Source organism: Symphodus melops (assembly GCF_947650265.1).
Source record: "Symphodus melops genome assembly, chromosome: 17".
NCBI classification, from domain to species: domain Eukaryota; kingdom Metazoa; phylum Chordata; class Actinopteri; order Labriformes; family Labridae; genus Symphodus; species Symphodus melops.
In genome coordinates, this window is record NC_136707.1 from 2,845,737 (window position 1) to 2,865,102 (window position 19,366).

General features: G+C 45.1%; 2 protein-coding genes across 3 annotated transcripts; one reads left to right on the forward strand and one right to left on the reverse strand.

The window, feature by feature from the left end:
- Positions 1 to 382: 382 nt before the first annotated feature.
- On the forward strand, positions 383 to 7,616 carry LOC306837874 (properdin-like). The gene is made up of 11 exons (XM_079365731.1): positions 383 to 935; positions 2,830 to 2,968; positions 3,661 to 3,824; positions 3,961 to 4,128; positions 4,215 to 4,424; positions 4,518 to 4,685; positions 4,833 to 5,024; positions 5,241 to 5,414; positions 5,507 to 5,704; positions 5,851 to 5,962; positions 6,132 to 7,616. Exons 1-11 carry the CDS (start codon positions 692 to 694, stop codon positions 6,250 to 6,252), a joined length of 1,890 nt encoding a protein of 629 aa, XP_079221857.1. The 5' UTR covers positions 383 to 691; the 3' UTR covers positions 6,253 to 7,616.
- A 765-nt stretch (positions 7,617 to 8,381) lies between these two features.
- LOC306837868 (uncharacterized protein) lies at positions 8,382 to 18,056 on the reverse strand. Of its 2 annotated transcripts, XM_079365717.1 has the most exons (10): positions 15,745 to 18,056; positions 14,367 to 14,425; positions 13,963 to 14,067; positions 13,669 to 13,806; positions 12,575 to 12,714; positions 12,291 to 12,459; positions 11,462 to 11,590; positions 11,098 to 11,233; positions 10,538 to 10,680; positions 8,382 to 10,316 (listed from the first exon to the last, which is right to left on the reverse strand). In XM_079365717.1, exons 1-9 carry the CDS (start codon positions 17,460 to 17,462, stop codon positions 10,560 to 10,562), a joined length of 2,715 nt encoding a protein of 904 aa, XP_079221843.1. In that variant the 5' UTR covers positions 17,463 to 18,056; the 3' UTR covers positions 8,382 to 10,316; positions 10,538 to 10,559. The 2 variants fall into 2 exon arrangements, with proteins under 2 accessions (XP_079221843.1, XP_079221844.1); XM_079365718.1 differs by lacking the exon at positions 13,963 to 14,067.
- Positions 18,057 to 19,366: the final 1,310 nt, after the last annotated feature.

The following is a 19,366-nucleotide window of genomic DNA, read 5'->3' on the forward strand; positions in this document are numbered from 1 at the left end:
TTCGGTTGGGTTTGCTTTGCCTTTAATATGAATCCACTTGAGGCCTTGTTCATTTGAGCTTCATTGTGTCATCATTTAAATAAAACAAAACATGAAATATAGAATTGTTTGAATGTTTTCATTTTGTGCTCAAAGATGAGGTGGAGGCCGCCCAGATATCAAATCCAGCAAGAAATCCACCTCAGTCCTTTACGAATCAGTAAGCTGTCTAACTTCTACTTTTAGCTTGCAGTGTCATAAGCTGTTTGAACACCAGCTGGCAGCAGAGATCAGGCGTTCAGATTCTACCTCAGACAGGGTGCAGGTACATATTCTGCTGCTCTCACTCCTCAGTTAAACACATATGTTGGTTTAGGTTGAGTTGTACAAGTCTTCGGTCAACAAATCAAGACTTAGACTGAAGTTACTTTACTTAACTGAACACCAAGCAGCCATCTACATATGTGTTAAAAAATGAAGCTGATGGAAGTGCAATATCCTCCAGTATCTGCTTAAGGCTGACTGCAGAAGAATGGGAACGCTAGCATTTATTCTTTTATTAGACACCTGCAGCAGTCTCAGCTGATCAGAGCGTCTACACATGCAGAGCTAATTCTCTTTTAAGTCCTACATTCAGGAAATGTTGACTTTTACAAACATAGCAGAATTTAGTTGACTGTAATCTCAGTCTGTGTGATGTTAAAGTAATGGCATGAGATCTATTCTCTGTTTGAGATCATTAACCCCTAAACAGGAAGTACTCTGGTTGGGGAAGGCCAGGTTTACCTTATATGGAAACTCCTGTTTTTCCTCACAACATCACCAATCCAGACGCAGAAAGCAGGGCCGACACACTGGACTCTCGTCGGCGCTCTGCAGCAGCAACATGCAGGTTCTGACAGTTCAGAGGGTTTTGCTGGTCGTGCTTCTGGTACTGGTTTCTGTGGAGCATTCTGGTAAGTCTGAACTATGTGAATATTACATTTAGTTTGTTTTCCTCTTAGAGATTAAACTTCTGGAAAGATTAGACATTTTATTAGTAGATCATGGATAAAGTGTCGCGGTTACTTTTACTTTTTGAACTGCTGCTAAACTGAAATGTAACTTAAACTCGTCTTGTGTTTTTAAGTCTTGTTGATGTTGTCTTGAGGGTTTAAACATTTTTTAAATACATTTTGGGGAAAATTCAATGGAAAGAAAAAATAAAGAATCTTTGAAATTTAGCAAAGAAAGCACAGATATGAAGATACAAAATAGGAGATCTGAATGTCACTGAAATGTGACATAAAATATGGTTATAAAGAAGACAACAATTTTGAAAGTAGACACTTAATATTAATGTTAATATGTTTTAAATATTAAATATATATGAATTTAATTTAATTGATATTAAATTAAATTTGTTCTAAATATCCTTCACAGCTTCTAAATCGAAAATGAAAATATTTCTGTCAGATCGGAAGCAGATGTTTATTAAATACTTTGATAGGGATCAAAACTTAAGTTTCATTGGACATTTTAATATAAAGGGCTTTTTGAGGGATTGGCTCACTTTTGGAAATTTTCTCAAGTGGCCACGGGAGGAACTGCAGTTGTATGCCTTCCTTGAGCATTTGCTTCATTAAATGTGCAGCTATAATACAAATAAAGATATTAGTACTTTAAAACATGGGTGATGTTGTAACCTATTTTCAGTTCAAATGACTCATAAAGTTAAGGTATTGCTTCAGCAGCATGTGTACATAAAGTGTTTGTTTACTTTAGAACAGCAGACAGAAGTGTTTCTGGATCTGACGTCAATTCAGTTCAGCCAATTGATCCTCAAATCCTCAAAATTGAGCTTGTAAAAGAGATTCTTAATCTCAATGAGACTTTTCCTGGTTAGCCTAAATAAAATAAAAAGTCTGAAGTGTATCCCAGCTGTCATTGAGTGAGAGGTACACTCTAGACTGGTCGCCAGCCAATCACAGGGCTGACATACAGTACGGAGACTTAAAGATCCACGCGTGCACTCTCACCTTCGGGCAAGTTAAAACAACGAGCAAGTCTTTGACTGGACGAGGAAGCCGGAGAACCCATGAGGGAACCCATGAGGGAACCCACCCATGCACTGTGAGAACATGCAAACTCCACTCAGAAAGGCCAAAAAGAACAAGCGTATAAAAAGTGTTTGAAATATCAAAGAAATCTCTGCTGAGCGGACACTGTAAATAAATGATCAGCTCGTGTTTCACTGTTCTTTGTGTTAAAGGCCCAGTCAAAGCAGTTCCACTCTGAGGGATCTGAATTTATATGTTTGTTTGAGTTTTTACTACTAATAAGACCTTTTTATTCAGACAAAACAAACAAAAAGTTATATATTTTTTTGTATTTTAAATAAATCTGTGCAGGAGAAAATGTAAAAAGCGGAAGTAAAGGATTTAAATAAACCTTCAGAGCGTGTGAAAGTTTTAGCAAAGCAGAAGAGCTTTCAGCAGCGGTTTCCATGAAAACGAAACAAACTGATTCATGTCCATTTCTAAAATAAATGTTAAAAAATTATAGAAAAATTGTGCAACTTTTATGGGAAACAAGAACAAAATAACCTTGTTTCGAAATACTGGAAAACGCACACTAAAACACACACACACCAAGCAAACACACACACACACACACACCAAGCAAAACACACACACATACACCAAGCAAACACACACACACACACACACACACACACACACACACACACACACACACCAAGCAAACACTCGGAGGAAGTGAAAAAAGCTTTAATCATCAATAATCTTACAGTTAGGTGTCTGTGTGTGTGTGTGCGTGTGTGTGTGTGTGTGTGTGTGTGTGTGTGTGTAGAGTGTGAGCGTTGTTTTGCACGCTTTGATCTGATCCTAGGTGAGTGTAATGAAGACATTGGTGAGGTGGAAAGAGACGACTGCTGTCAGAACCCTCATTATGGTTACCAGGACGTGGATGGGATGTGTCACTCCTGCGGGTCAGTGCACACACTCAACTTTGACACTGACCTTTTGAACCCTGTAGACGAACGCTTGGAAGGCATTCACACTTTCATTTCATTTCACCGACTTTGAATGTTCCCAACAATAACCCGCTGCATTAACACATCATGGCTTACCCTGACTTTAAGCACTTCTTAGTGGGGGACTATCAGCCAAAATACCGCTCAGGGTCAGGTTCAAGATATTCCTCATCATCATTACTCATCCAAGGACACTTTTCAAATTGATGGCTTTATTGGGGTTAGTTGATGCTCGGAGTATTATCATCACAGGCATTGGTTGTGATGGAGTCACAGATCCCAATGGTGATCATCCGGCAGCTATTTAGCTTTTTATTAGTTTCAGATATTTGCATGAATTAACTCGATATTGCAAAATGACATCGGTGTGGCACACTTTTAAGACACATCCTGCTGTATAATTTGCATGATTGACTTTGCCACGTGTGAAGATGCATCTTTTATTTACTTGAGTAAATGCATTGGGTGAAAACTACACTCTGCTGGTCATCAGTGTTTTTTTTAGTTGTATGGCGTCAAATCATAGAAAATGCTGACTGAAGGCTTTTTTTTTAGACCAAACTTCACTGTACCTTTAGTCTGGACACACAGTGAGGCTCCTGATGAGTTCAACCTGTCGTTGTTTTTTTGGGGGGGGGGGGTTTCAGGCCACCTACATGGTCTCCATGGTCGCCATGGTCAGAGTGTAACGTCCTTTGCGGGGAGGGAGTGACGCAAAGAAGCAGGAAGTGTCACGGCGTCGGCAATCCACAGTGTGAGAACCCCGCTGACCGTGTTCAGACTGTACCCTGTAATGGCACCTGCTGCAACGGTACTCTCTCACACACACACACACACACACACACACACACACACACACACACACACACACACACACACACACGAGTAACATTTATATTGAATAAGACTTGCTTTAGCACTGAGCGTGTGTGTATTTGTGTGTGAAGCTGAAGGGTGGGGCTTGTGGCTCCCCTGGTCGCCCTGCTCGGTGACGTGTGGAGAGGGCGGAGTCAGGACGAGAAAGAGGATCTGTTCAAGCCCTCACGAGTGTCGCTCTGCCTGCAGTGGTCCTTCAGAGCAGACAGAGGTGTGCCCGACACAGTCCACCTGTCCAGGTAACCTGTCTGTCTCGCTGTCTCTCGCTCCCTTGCATGACTGTGTACCTGTCTGTCTTTCTGATGGTCACCTTTCTGTCTCTCAGTTCATGGAGGTTGGGCGGCTTGGTCTGCTTGGACTGAATGTACTGGGTCGTGTATCGATGACCAGAGCAGTAACATCCTCGTCCCCTCAAGAGCACGACAGCGAACCTGCTCTAACCCCCTCCCCTCTACTGACACGGTTCCACCGGGCAACAGTTGCCATGGAGACAACGTCCAACGACAGGACTGCAGCGAACTCCCCAACTGTCCAGGTCAGTGCATGACGAATCACACAAAACTTAAAATCCTGTAGACTATTGTTCTTTTTTTAACCTGATGCTTGTAACACATGGCTGTCTGTGCAGTGCATGGGGGTTGGGGGGCGTGGTCTCTTGCTGGACCGTGTTCAGTCTCGTGTGGGGAGGGACTTCAGCTGTCAACGCGGCGATGTGATCACCCCTCCCCTAAATATGGTGGAAGATTCTGTGATGGATCGAGCACTCGGAGCAGCGTCTGTCAAAGCCCTTGTCCTGGTAACACACGCATCACGCTTTCTCCATCTTATTGAACATTTGAACACACAGTTTATTTATTGAGGGTGATGATTCTGAGTCTGGATTATTTAAGGTGAAACCCGGCACGGATCTCAATGCAAAGTCTCTGTTGTGTCTCTCTTTCAGTGGACGGACTCTGGACCGGTTGGTCCACTTGGGGTGAGTGTTCTTCATCCTGCATCCCACAAGGCCCAGTTCCCATCAGAACTCGCCAACGCACCTGTGCTAACCCCGCCCCCTCATCAAACCCACCCGGCAGGAGTTGCCAGGGAGAAGACAGGCAGGAGATGAACTGTAACCACCTGCCTCACTGCCCGGGTAAGACGATGGATAAAGTGGGTTAAACATGGGCTGTACATGTTCCTTAACTGTTTATAGGTTTATTTTAAATTGCACTTCTATTCCTGCACATGTTATGTACATTTCTTTCTATAGGTTGTATAAGTCTGTTTTTAATCGCACAGGTTTAATTATTATTTTCTGATTTAATGGGCTTTCTAAATCGATCTATTTATCTCTCTGTCTGTCTATCAGTGGACGGAGGCTGGGGGCCTTGGTCTCCCTTCTCTCACTGTCCTGTCTCCTGCGGCGTGGGGCTTCAGCTGTCTGTGAGGACGTGTGAGAACCCTCCCCGCCAACACGGTGGACAGCCATGTCCTGGGGAGGGACGTCGCACCAGAATCTGCAAGACCAACGACCACTGTCCAGGTAGACCGACCCCCCCCCCCCCCCCCTCTCTCAGAACTACAAACATTCAATTCATTTGTATACACCGGGGAAACTTCTGTGCCTCTTGTCAGTGGATGGTGTTTGGTCACAGTGGTCGTCATGGAACGAGTGTACACACCCATTCAGAAAGAAGAAAATCAACTGTGAGAAGGCGGGCGGCAGTCAGATCCGAGATCGTCACTGTCTGTATCACGCTCACAACGGCTCCATCTGCAGTGGAACGGATCTGACGGAGAGACGGGTCTGTTACGATGTCGACAAATGTCCCAGTACGTACAAACTTCTGTCATGAGTATACGATGAAAAACGATAAAAAGAGCCAAGAAACAAAATCACAAACTAAATCAATATAAACAAGTGGACACGAGTTAAAATGGCCTAAAGATGATGTTTGTTTGTTTGTTTGTTTTGACAGTAAAGGGAGTCTGGGATAGCTGGGAGACGTGGAGTTTTTGCAGACCTTCCTGCGGAGGGAAATCCAAGCGCTTCAGGAGAAGAGTCTGTACACCTGATTACAGCGCGTACAGGTGAGTCAGCCGTCTCTGCACCTGACCGAGGGCTGGAGACACATTGACCCGCAGAGGATCAGGGAGATTAACAGCAGTCTATAGCTCAAAAGTCTCTGTTTTGTTTTGGTTCAAGAAAAAAGAAAACATGAGCGTTAATATTATTGTTCTGTGTGATTACTTTTTTCAGACCTACTATTGGTCGTCATGGGGAGCAAGCAACGTTTTTCGGGACTCCAGACTGTGGCGCTGTACCTGACGGCAGGAAGATTGAAATACAGCCCTGTCTCAATCTTCCTGCCTGCCCCTGAACACCGATCACTCCAACGACGCTGCCCTGATGAGTTCATTCATTCACTGATGATTTCCACAACATTTGTCCAATTATATAAACATCACCGAGGTAGCATCCTCACAGGTTCACCAAACAACCAATACATCTTGTTAAACTACTCAACACAACACCACATGCTCACTGTAGAATTCAAACACTCAACACGGCCAGTGATGCCTCAAACCACCCTGACGTAACACGCTCAGCGACACCGTTTGATCCTGAGTGACTGCAACAACACGCTGCATTCCCCAATATCACAAACACCTTCGCCACAACAAATGAAATCTGATGGAGGGGGAGAAAGAGGGGAATGACCTGGGTCAAAGGAGACGTGTTGGATTGGAACCAACCTTTACCAGAGGTGTCTAAAGAAGGGGATAGACTCTACTCTTCATTTTTTCTCTAAATGTTTTTTTTTTTTTTTTACTGGCCCGTCTAGCAGAGTATTAACAGCCTCTGTTATAAACAGTGACATGAAATTGCTTATTTAGTCAGCACGTACCAGCCAATTAGATGCAATGTAAAGAGGGTCACGACCTTCAGCAAACTGAATCAGTCTGTCAATCAATGGTGTGAATCAGAGCGGATTCAGTGTGTATACCATACGGAGACTGAAAAACAAAAGGGTACACATCATAAATCTGCATATGAATTAAATGGTGAAATCTTGATCTGATACAAGACTCCTAAATCACCTGGCACACAGCAGTCATACGAGCTGACTTCAACCTTTCTCTTTATTCTTAACACTGGCTCCCCTTCAGCTTTCAGTGATTATTCTGTTTAGAGCCTTGCATGGTCAAGCTCCGCTTCATGTCACTGAGCTCCACCAGCAGGTCCCTGAGGTCCTCTGACCTCTGCTGGGTGAAACACCCAAAGGAGACTTTGCCTCTGAGGTCGGGGCTCCACATTTTGGGAACCATCTTCCCCCAGAACTGAGAGCCTTGACCTCTGAGGACACTTTAAAAAAAGCAGCTGATGATCGTTGGCTTGTTTGATCTTTTATGTGACTGTATCATCTCTGTTCAGTTCTTTTTTTGTGAAACACTTTGAAAAATCTATTCTTGAAAGGTGCGACATAAACTGTACTTACTGTTGGGCTTCATACAGCAACGAGGTGTGTGGCCCCCTGCTGGATATTAGAAAGAATGCAGGATTAACACACTGAATCAGCGTTCACTTCTTGTGTGGCTTTATAAAAATTCTTTAACTTTTTATTCCAAGATGTAAACAAGTAATTTGTGTTTCTGTTTGTTTAGGCCATGACAGTTGGAAAAAAAAGATTTTTTGATCTGTTTTTTTTTTCCTGGTTAAATAAACGTTCAAGTGATGCATTAATTATGTATTTATTTTAATTTGTTGTTTTTTTTGCACTGTCCTGAATGGTTTCAATGTCACTTATATTTCTGTTTTTATGCTCTTGTGTAAGGCATCTTCCCCCTTGTGGCAACAAAGGTTTCATCGATATAAAGTTTTGGTTCTTTTCATACTTTGATTCGAGAATTTTTTTATTTTTAAATTGTGGCCAAAATAAAGTTCTTGAGTTACCTTATGCCAAAAGCAGATGGTGAAGCCTTTGTCAATAAACCTTTATCTTGATCTCTTTAGAGTGTAAGCCAATGAGATCATGACTCCTGAGTTTACGGAGCCTGAACCAATAAAGAGGACCAGTATAAGCCCCGCCCACACTGTTTTATTAACAGGTGACTGCACAAAAATGACAGATTACTACTTTATAGTTTCCCTGCACACACGCTTCCTTTCAGCAGTCCTTCGGTGTGCAGCATTCAGACGTATTTGTGCCCCGTCCCTCCCCCATCTCTGTTTTGACATCATGGAAGTGTCCCCACAGGGCGCTCACGTCCCAGCTCCAGTGTTCCCAGTGTCTGCTGGGACAAAACTCCCTCAGTGTCTGAATCCATTAAACTCCAGTTCATCCAAACACCAGCTTGTTCCAGTGAAATGCAGTTCAGTAGTCTTCGTCGTAAGCCTTCTTCTTCTACTGTTTTTTGTTTTTTGGTAATGTTGCCGTCGGTGCGGCCGGTCGCCTCTGGGATCCAGTGGTTGTCTCCAACATTGATTTTTTATTTTTTTTTTTTCCCCCCAGTTTTTGGTCTTTCTTAGACAGTGCAGTGATTTTTTTTCCCAGTACAAATACATCACAAAAAGTTCAGGAAACAAAACAGAAAACACAACAGTCATCTCACACTCATCGATCTGTGGCCCGTTTTACTTCATCACTAAGCAGGACCAAAAAAACCCCAAAACAAATTAACACATGAACGCCTGTTCTTTAGTTTGTGTGTTTTAAGATTCGAGGCTAAAATGTCACAGTAGAATTAAGAGCTCTGCAGGAGACCCAAACCTGTACTGAACCAGCAGCTGTAAAGTTTAGACCAAAAGTGAAGCACATAACTTTTTTTTTTTTTTTTTTTTTTTTTGCATCACGTGTGAACTTGTCTGCAGCTCCGTTAACATTTGAAGAACATGAGCAACAAATATTCATCTTTACAGATGCATCAAAAATCTCAACACCATGTGGTTGGGGTGCATCCTTTTGACTGAGCTTGTAAGGAATCGTAAAGTGCGAAAAAAAAATCAGCCTTAGCTTTTTGGTCTGAACAAAACGTACGACTTGGGTCGGACGAACTCCGTGGATCAGGTTTCAAGCAGGCCAAAGAAACAACATGTAAACACACCTGAAAAACTCTGCCGTGTTCGAATTCAACACGCCAGAGTTTCTATCGTCAGGAAACTTCTATTCCAACATACCAAACTCAGCTCTAAATAACATGGAAGTACCTTTAATGGTGCATTCAGCAGCATGGTAATAAATAACATTCTCAATAAAACAAAAAAAAACTCAAAGTGACTCAAAGTGAGCTTCCAACATTTGGATCTGAGGTGTGCACAGACGGGGGCTTTCTCAGTCTGCAGTGTCGTCTGCTGGAGGTCAAGAGTCCGGGTTCACCTTTGTGTCTTTATCTGAAGTCCACCAGAAAACAGCTCAAAGCTAAACTTAACTCAAAGAGATTCAAAAACAGATTGATGAGCACTACTGATGCAAAGTGCTTTTTCCCAATTCAAATATTTCGTTTGGGATGTTTTAAACTTGTGTTCACATATTGAATCGTGAAGCCTTAAAGGTGGGGCAGCAGAGTGTAGCTTAGGCAGCCTCCCAGGTAGAAGAAGCTTCAAACACACGTCACCTTCAGAAGCATAACTCTCAGATGGACAGAGCAAAGTGTTGTTGAATCACGTTAATTATTACTTTTTAACTTTTTTTTTTAATTGCTGTGTTGGTTTTGTTCGAAAATCTATTTTTAAAGATAAACTTAAGTTAGATTTTCTTGAATGTATTCTGATTTGACAGATAAAATAAAGACACAGAAGTGTCCACATCTGTTTGGCCCATTTTACCCACAATGCACCAGGAGCTGACTCGTGTCCCAGCTTGGTGTGGATGACGATTTAAACACGGTGCATTTGAAAAGGTTAGAAGGTATTTGATCTGTTGAATCATATGACATGTTCGCTGCTTCCTGGAGTTTTGAATCAACTCGATCGGTGGAAGTGAACCAGCTTCTGCTCTGAGAAAGACCCCCGGTGTCACGGTGTACTTTTTACAGTGTAGGTCGCAGCAGGTTGGAAATCTTCAGGTGTGTGTCGGGACAGTAAAGGATCCCAGAGGCGACTAGAAGTGTCTCCTCTCGCCGAGGTTCTTTGTTTTGTTTTTGTTGTTTTTGAGCGATTTAGCGTCTTTGCTAACAGTGATGTCACGTGTCCATTAGTCCAGCTGCTCAGTGATGACATCATTTGAGAGGCGGAGTCTCCACATCCCCTGTCCCTCCTCTGTCGACTCTCCGTGAACTCATCTGTGCGCTCAGAGGAGGGCGGATCATCTGAAACCCGCCTGGATACAGGACCGAGCAAAGAGAGCTGATTGGCTGCACTCTGAGTCCAGTTTGAATGTTTGAACGTCCTTCAGTGATCGAGTGTCCAAAATAAAACGCAGAAAAATCAGGGAAAGGAAAAAGACTGGAGGGGAAAAGAAAGGAAACAAGGTAAGAAAGGTCATCCTCGTCTTCCTCTGTGAGGCTACGCTGTTCACAGAAATGTGACAAACATGTTTGACTTCCTGTCTGAAGCTCTCAGCTCAACACTTGACTGAAGATGTAAATCCTCACATCCCGACAGGGTTCATGTTTCTATCAGATTCACATTCAGGATCAATCTTATATCAGTTCCAAGAGACTCACGTGGTCCTCTTAGCCTCCAGTGCTACGTTTGAGACGGGACCCCCGGCTGGCTGCTTGGCTCCGCCCCCCTCTCCTTCAGGGGGGGGCTGATCTCCTCCTCAGGGTCGTAGTAGTAAAACTTCCTCAGGTACGAGATCAGAGGCCTGAAGAGAGAGACCACAAAGTGCTCAGTGTACGTACAGAGAACAAACAGGACGACAGAAACACGTCTGACTCAGTCTGTAAGGACGCCACATCAAGTCCCGATGAGGACCGTAATATAGAAGCTGTTCTGCTCGCAACAAAGTCTGACTTTATTTAAAGAGGTGAAACACATCAGCAGAAGGAATATCATGGTAACAGAAGTTTTAGTTTCATCAGGACTTTTTTCAGTTCCTGTTTCTTCAAAATAACAAAAATAGATTCAACTCCAAACAGTTGTCCTTCCTTAATTCCTCAAATTAAAGTGAAACTATTAAATATTTGATGTGTTGTCGTTCTCTTTCTGGTTTCAAAATATAAACAGGTTAATAAATAGGTTTTTTTGTTGTTGTTTTAAAGGGTTCAGTTGTTGAACTCACGTGGGCAGCGGCAGCTCCTGGATGTGGTCGATGCGGACCAGCTGTCTGATACAGAAGCGACAAAGATGCTGCAGAGACTTCACACTGCTGAACCTGGAGACCGGGTACAGGAGCTGGACCGGGGTCGGGGGCAGACCTGGAGAGCAGCGAGAAAACTTTATTGGTACGAGAGCGTTTACAACATGACAAAGAAAAAAAAGGGAGACAGTCATGAATAAAGAAAAAGATGGAGGGATATTTGAATGGGTGAATGCAGACGGAGGGAGAGACAGGTGAAGATGCAGACAGACGAGTAAACGTGGTGGAGACAGACGGGTGGATGCAGATTGATAAATAGAGGCACACAGGTGGAGGCCGTGGTTACCGGGGACTCTGGAGCGCAGGAAGTAGAGAAATTTTCCGTTCTTTGAGTGCATGATGGCTCTTTCTATAAACTCGACCACAGAGTGACATCGATCCTCAAACTTCGGATGACACCACAGACTGAACGTCCCTGCAGGAGAGAGAGAGAGAAAACAAAGAGCTTTAAACCAGATCAATACATATCAAAATGTGTTTACATTTAAATAACTGACCACAAAGACTCAAATGTAATATCTGTGTTGGTCTGTTGTATAAATTCAAACACCTACAGTAAATAAAAAGATAACAAGTAAAGTTCACTACAACTCCCAGAGTGCATTTCACACAAAACAAAACAACCAATCACAGAGCTTCACATCCAGATAATGACATGGGTTAAACTGTTTAAACCTTCAGGTCACATTTGGACAAATACCCAACAACATAAAAACAGAAGCTAAGGCTTATGGGTAATGTAGTATTTGGAAAGAAAATAATGTTCCCACAATTACAATGGATTGTATTCTATACAAAAAAATTTGTCACATTTTCAATTTTCTTAATTTAATTTCTGTTTATTATTTCTTTCAGTTTTAGACATTTTGATGCACAAAAACAAAAAAGCCACTTTATTAGATCAGCTCAGTCTTTCATACATTTTAATTGATGCAACTTCTTCATGATTTCCACTTATTGCTTTGAGGTTTTTGTAACTAGATTATGTTGACTATAACTTTAAATCTGAATCCTCAGTTATTGATGTGTTTATTAATCATGTGTCCGAGTGTGTCCGAGTGTGTCCGAGTGTGTCCGAGTGTGTCCGAGTGTGTGTGTGTGTGTGTGTGTGTTACCTCTGTAGTGCTCCATGCGCGTGTGGTGTGTGACTCCCTGCGACCTGAAGCTCAGACTCAGAATGTATCGTGGGTCCGAACTGTCCCGAACCAGAAACGACCCGTCTGGTTTCCCCTTCAGCTTCATCTCTGCATCCTCCCAGTTCATCGGTCCCCAGTACCAGCCGCACTGTGTCACGCACGCACACACACACACACACGTATGAGTGTCATCTCTTCAGCACATTGATAAAGTTTATAAAAGCAATAAATGACGAGTCAATGGACTTTGGCCCCGCCCCCACCTTCTCCAGCTCTCGGAGGCTCGTGGCGAAGCTACCGGCATCGGGTCGACTGAGGGGGCAGCGAGGGGCCAGTCGGGGCGGGAGCTGCTGGCCGTTGGGACGCAGAGGGATGGGTCTGGGTAAACCTCTCAGGAAGGTGTCTGAAGAGAAGAGACACACATTAGTGTGAGTTTAGACAGCTCACTGTTTACTCACTATTTTAATGACCAAGTCAGTTTGTTTCAGAGAGGAGGAGACAGAACGAGGGAAGCTAAAGTTAGCTACAGCTCATCAAATACATTGTGTCTGCAGAAGAAGTTTAAGATACACTGATTCAATCTGTTTTTGTAAGGGCCCCTCAGTGGCTCATGCAGCAGACCCCTGGATTCTCTGAACACATCAGCGACCATCTGAGAATGATTAAGCAGCTGTCTGACACCTTCCTATCAACTACAGCGCACGTGTGCGAGTCTTTACCAATAAAGCATAAAAGGAGCTCTTGTGATCTTCTGAGCGCCGTTTACAAGTTGAAGATAAATCCGGACCTGAAAGCGTCCCTCACTCTCGCTCGGGGCCGCCCTGCAGAGCGAGCCAATCCGTTGTAGCTACCAACTCACCATGTAAACACAGCGGCTGGCTGCGTTGCTTCAGGAGCTTGTTCATGCAGAGCTTGCTTACTGCATGACTCATGTACAACTTCCTGTTTGCAAAAAAAATTCAAAAAGCTCCCCTGAACTTTGCTTTCACTTTTTTAGTTTCTCCTCCACGCTTTGTTTGTTTTGGTCTAAAACACACTGCATCATGTAGTTTAGCTTCTGCTGCCTCCTAATGGCTTTATTGTGAACTGCACCGCCACTGATGTCTCTTTCAAAACTGCCATCACAGCATTTGTGGAAATATCAATTTTGTACCATCTGCATCGATGGACGTGTTTGCAAGTTGTACATGACAAAGTAGATTTATGAAACGAGCCACAGTGCTCGCACTAATCTTACATGATCTGCACTCCTCACATCATAAACGATCTTCAACAAGTTCTCATCCGCTTAAAGCGTAGCCATAATGTGTGTGTGTGTGTGTGTGTGTGTGTGTGTGTGTGTGTGTGTGTGTCTCACCGTTGAGGCTCAGGCTGTGTTGAATGGTGCTCAGAGAGGGAGGCAGGGCCATCGGTCTGGGTGGCAGAGACTGCATGGAGGCCCCCACACTGCGCTCACCAAACTGACCCTGCTGTTGAGGAGGAGCCCCGAAATCATCTGCAGGAGAGAGAGAGAGAGAGAGAGACAGAGAGAGAGAGAGAGAGAGAGAGAGAGAGAGAACGATTCACTCCTGAGAACACACCTGAGACGAAGAGGAGGGGGAAGCAGGAAATGACACGGACAGGAAAAAGAGTAGAAGAAGAAAAAAAGTACCAAGCAGACTGAGGCTCCGTCTGGGTGGGGGGGGAGGCGTAGGGGGGTGAAGGGGGTTCAAACCCCTTCGAGAAATATCCACATCAACCAGAGACACCGTCTCACCTGGACACACACACAAACACACACACACACACACACACACAGGAAACAGGTGTTAGAGCAAAGAAGTGAAAATGTAAAGTATTAGAGTTTGACAAAAGAAGAAGTCTAAAACCACAGAAGAAGAAGTCTAAAACCACAGAAGAAGAAGAAGAAGAAGAAGAAGTCTAAAACCACAGAAGAAGAAGTCTCGAGGTTCACCTGCTGCTGGAAGATCTTCCCTGCTCACATGACTTCCGTTTTATTCAAACACACACACACACACACACACACACACACACACACACACACATCGTTCTTACCGGTGAAAGCAGGAGTGAATGGCACCGGAGAGAAGGCACTGTGAGGTCTGACCTGCAGCCTGAGGGAGACAAAAATAACAGAGTTGAACTTAATCATCGTCACCGATGGGACATCTAAACCTGAACCAATCAGAGCGTCCGTCTCAGGCACCTGACAAACACCTGAGGAAACCTAAAGGACCTCCAATCACAAACGTCGGATCAAACATTAACAATAACAACAGAGAGAAGAAGAAGAAAAGAAGAGGATGTGTGAGGAAGAGAGAGAAGATCAGGAGGAGGAGGAAAGTGAGGAGAGTGACAAGAAATATGAGGAAGAAGACTGAGGGAAGGAAAAAGGAGGAAGGAGAGGAAGAATAAAAATGAAAACTGGGAAGCTGTGATGTAAACAGACATTCACACATTAAAGTTCTCGGTCGTCGTTGAATCTAATGTGTGTTTGTTAATGTTTGTGTGCCTGCTGATGACCCTCACTCCTTTTACATCAGCCCCGTTTCTGACCAATCACACCACTGACAGCTGGCTGAAGAAAAGATGTTAACAGAGAGAGGAGCGCTCACTCTGAGCAAAGTTTCTAATCCACAGAGAGAGTCTGTCGTCACATTAGTCCGTTTTAGTCTGACTGACGGCTTCGCTTGTTTTATTTCAGACTTTAAAAATGTATTTGATGCTAATGCTCATTAAAAAGCTAACAATGAACTTTGGATTTTTTTACTCAACCTCGTGTTGACAAAGTATTTGTGCAGCCTGTTCCCGTTCTACATCACTCGTAATTGATTTGAACATGAATGGAAGCTGCTCATCCTCTACAGATCAGATGTGACTGAAGGTTTTTTTAAGCTTTCAGGGACTTTTTGAAAGTTTGATTGTTTTTTAGAACACGTGGCATCAAAACAAGAAGGAAAGTACCAAACATTCAGACAAACTAGTCTCTGCCTTTTCTTCTCTCTGTGGCTCATCCGCTCTCAGCAGACGTCTGCTTCGGTTCAAGGTTTCCGTCTGAACATGGTGGATTCATGTTGGGTCGTATTGTTTAATATAATAAAGAGTCCAGTGTAGATCTGCTCTTAATGGGAGGTGACCACAGATTACTTTACGTTATTATTTTAACTGTACGGGTCAGTTACTGTCTGTTTGTTTCTGAGTCACTGTGATTTATAATCTGCTGTCTTTTTAATGGTTGCTGCAAAATCTTCAAGCACAAATAAAGTTGAAGTAATCTTCAACAAAAAAAACAACAACAACAAACAAACACAGGAACAATTGGCTTAATTTCAGAAAACATTCGGATTGGTCTGTGGTGTGGTTTTCTCCCCATCCGGTCTGATCTGAACCATGAATCAATGGATGAAGAAAATAATCATTGATTCGTTTGTACCTGCTGCTGTCCGGCTCGGCTGTGCTGCAGGTCGACCCCCACACGTCCAGCAGACTCCCCCCTGACGAAGTGGACGACGCCAGGGACGGCCTCTTGTCCAGCAGCCCCCCTGAACCCCCGCTGGAGCTCTTGGTCCGGAACAGCTTACTGAGCCGGACCTTTAGGGATCCTCCTTTCCTGGACTTCCCCCGTGGCGTCTTCTCCCCCTCCCCTTCGAGGACCACCAGGGGGGAGGCGCAGCGGCCCGTTCCACCCAAGGCCAATCCAAGTTTGGGAGTGGTGGCGCGGCTTTGGGGCTGGGAGCGGGACTGGTGCTGGTGGGTGGGGCGGGGGCTTGGGGTGAGGCTGGAAGTCAGCGGCGATTCGGGGGACACGTGGAGACCGCTGAGGGTTGCTGCAGCCTGGGCGGGCTGTGTGTGGAGAGGGGGGTAGGAGCCAGCCGGGTTGATGGGCCGGGGATCTACACAGGTTGGGAGGGACACCGCAGCACCCAGGACTGCAAGTGAGGATCTGCAGGACTGATCAGTGCAGACCCCCGCCTCCTCTGCCAGCCTGTGGACCTGCCGCATCAGACCGCTCAGCGTCCCACTGGAGAACACAGACCCCGCCTCCACAGGTGTCCCCCCTCCAATCCCCATCCTCTCTACTTTCTCAGTATCCCCAAAGTCCCCGTCCCCTCCCTCCTGCAGTCCACCAACCTCTTCAGACCCCAAACCCTCCAGGACCAGTAAGGCATCACTGGTCTCACTCGGGTCCTCACCCCCCGTACCAGAGGCCAGCACACTGTGACATGAGCATCCCCCACCTCCTCCACCTCCCTCCCTTCCCTCACTTAGCTGGCCGAGCCTCCGGGCCAGAGCCAGGACTGGGTCTTCCCCCCCAGAGGAGCAGGTCTTCCTGGGGTCTAGCAGGCCCAGACGGAGTGCTTGGTCTAGCAGGCCGGGGGGCCATTTAGCCAGTCTGTCGGTCAGCAGACGGTGTCGGTGGCACAGGGCTGACCCAGGCTCAGGGTCCAGAGCTGGGTCGCCCTGTGATATCTGAGATCCATCAGTTCCCTTCGACAGTCTGAGGACCGGGCGCCACTGGAGGATCTGTGGCTGCAGGTTTTCCTCTGCAGAGGGGGTGCAGTGTGAGTTCTGGTCCCTGCCACCTCCAGGCCCGGGACCAGCTGTTGTGCTACCCGGACAAGGACCGGATACAGGGTCCAGCTGCTGTCTCTGCTTCTCTGCCTCCTCCTGGAGAAACCCTGGGGGTGGCTGCTCAAGTCCACACTCCAGAATTCGGTCTCCGGACCGCAGCAGGTTCTGGAACACCATCAACTGAGCCCTCGACCCGTGCCCCGCCGAGCCGTGCTGCACCGGGTAGTCCACAAACCTCTGGGCCGCCACAGCGAAGTCTTCCGAGGGCGGAGGGGACAGCGGAGCGTCAGATCCCGGCGGGGCCTGCGTCAGCATCAGCCCGCCGTCCAGCTCGCCTTTCCCGGGAAGCGGCGAGCTGTAGTGCGGTGAGGCCGAGCCGAGGCCTGGCGAGGGGCCGCTCGGGTCCAGATCAAAGCCGCCGCCGTGGTGACCCAGCACGGACTTAACGGGCCCGAAGCCACCGCCCCCGCCGCCTCCGGACATCAGGTCGTCGGGCTCGTCCAGCCTGTCATACTCGGCCGCGGACACGAGCCGCATCAGGACGAAGTCTGGAGACAGGTCTTGCTGCGCGTCATTCATGCTGACAGGCTAACCGTTAGCTAACCGTTAGCTCGGAGGCTAAACGCGCTCCGCACTTACATAACAGCGAGATAAATAAACAGCTGCGGAGCTAACGACGGCTAGCTGCGGCATCCTCCCCGCTAACGGGGCTCCCCACCGAGCACGGACCCACCAGCCGCTCCGGACCGGCTCGTGACGGTAACGGCTCCTCGGAACGACGTCAGAACATGAAGAGACATGAGAAAAACCCGCCCGGTGCTGCAGCCGACTCGGTAACGTTAGCTCTCACTGTTAGCTACCTACCGACTCATCCTCCGGTGAGAGAACATGGATGTGATGGAGGATGACGACGGAGGGGGCGCGCGGGGGGGCGGCTGCGCAGCGGTGGCATCAATAATCGATCAGTGCTGATTGATAAACAGAGGCTCAGTGGACCCCGAACCCGAAACCCCCATCTGCGAAACACCTCCCAGTAGCGGAGAGCTTCAGTCACTACCGGGGTTCTCTCTCTCTCTCTCTCTCTCTCTCTGCGCGTGCATATGCGCGTGCATGTGATCACAAACGAACACACACTGACAGCTCTGATTGATCCTTTTATTTGTCTTATAGTAAAACGTAAAAAATAACCAGCATCTCTTCTAAGCGATTATTTACGGTTTGTTTTATGAAGACTAGTTAAAACTAAATTATTTATATTATTTTTTATTTTACAGTATTTCATGTCTTTTATATATATAGATTATTGTATTAAGACTACTGGAGGTAGCTCATTTGTTACAACTGTAATATAATAACATTACATTGATATAATTAAAAGAAATGATTAAAATAAGCAGGATGAACAGTTTTCTAAGCAGTTACCCTTACATTGAAATGTTTATACAAATAGTTTGATCCTTTATTAATATTACTGACTGGGAACTCAGGATCCAAGCTCTGTTGAAGTTGGGGGTCTACATGACAACTCGCTGAAGAGCAGAAGTCACGTCATGACGTCACGAACCCACGTTGAGACCCTTAAGGATTTTCAGTCCAAAGCCTCAGTCACATGAACTGTTAATAGACCATTCATGTATCAATTAGTGCAGTTTAAAGCAGTTTCTGCTGTATTATTACTTAAAAAACCCATCATAGGTTATTTTGACTTAATGAGATAAACAAATCCATATTTATATACAAGTAGCAACAAGGAAAAATAAGTTCTCCAGAAGTAAACTGGAATAAACATATCTAAAAAAAATAGCTTTGATTTGTGGAGATAACAGTTAATGCATGCAGCCAATAATGCTTTGTAATAAGAGAAATTGCAGTCAAACATCTGTACAGTAAAAACTAAGCCTGAATAGTCCCACCTCTGGCCAGGTTAAAAGGATTTTTTTTTTTGCATAAATTTTTCAGGTCACTTTATACGCAACATGTTGAATCACAGAAATCCAAATCACCCACAGGTTTAAAAGACAAGGGTGGTGGTTTTAAACAGAAGAAAAACAAAAAAAACAAAAATCCTGATATAAACTGACACTTGTCAGGTGTTTTTGTGTTTTGTTGTTAGGTGAGAGTATCTGTGTAGTCAGAAGAAGTAGCAGTCAATGGTTCAGTACAATATAGACTTTATTAGTTCACTAAAGTTGAATATGAAATAAAAAGCAGATTGGCTTTAAATGATTCACAATTCAGTAATCGAGTTGCCAGGTTCATTCATTTCAACACAGGAAGTACGTCCTCCCTACGGCTGCCGCACCTCTACCCAAAGAGAACAAAAAAAAAAAAAAAAAAAAGTCCTCCGAGGCTGGAAACACTTCACTTCCAGAGAAAAATCATATTTGAGTTTTTGTTTCCTGATTAGACTTTTTGTCATCAATGAGTGAAGGAGAAGTGATCCGACCCCGGAGTGAAGGCGACAGACGGTAGTGAGCGTGCTC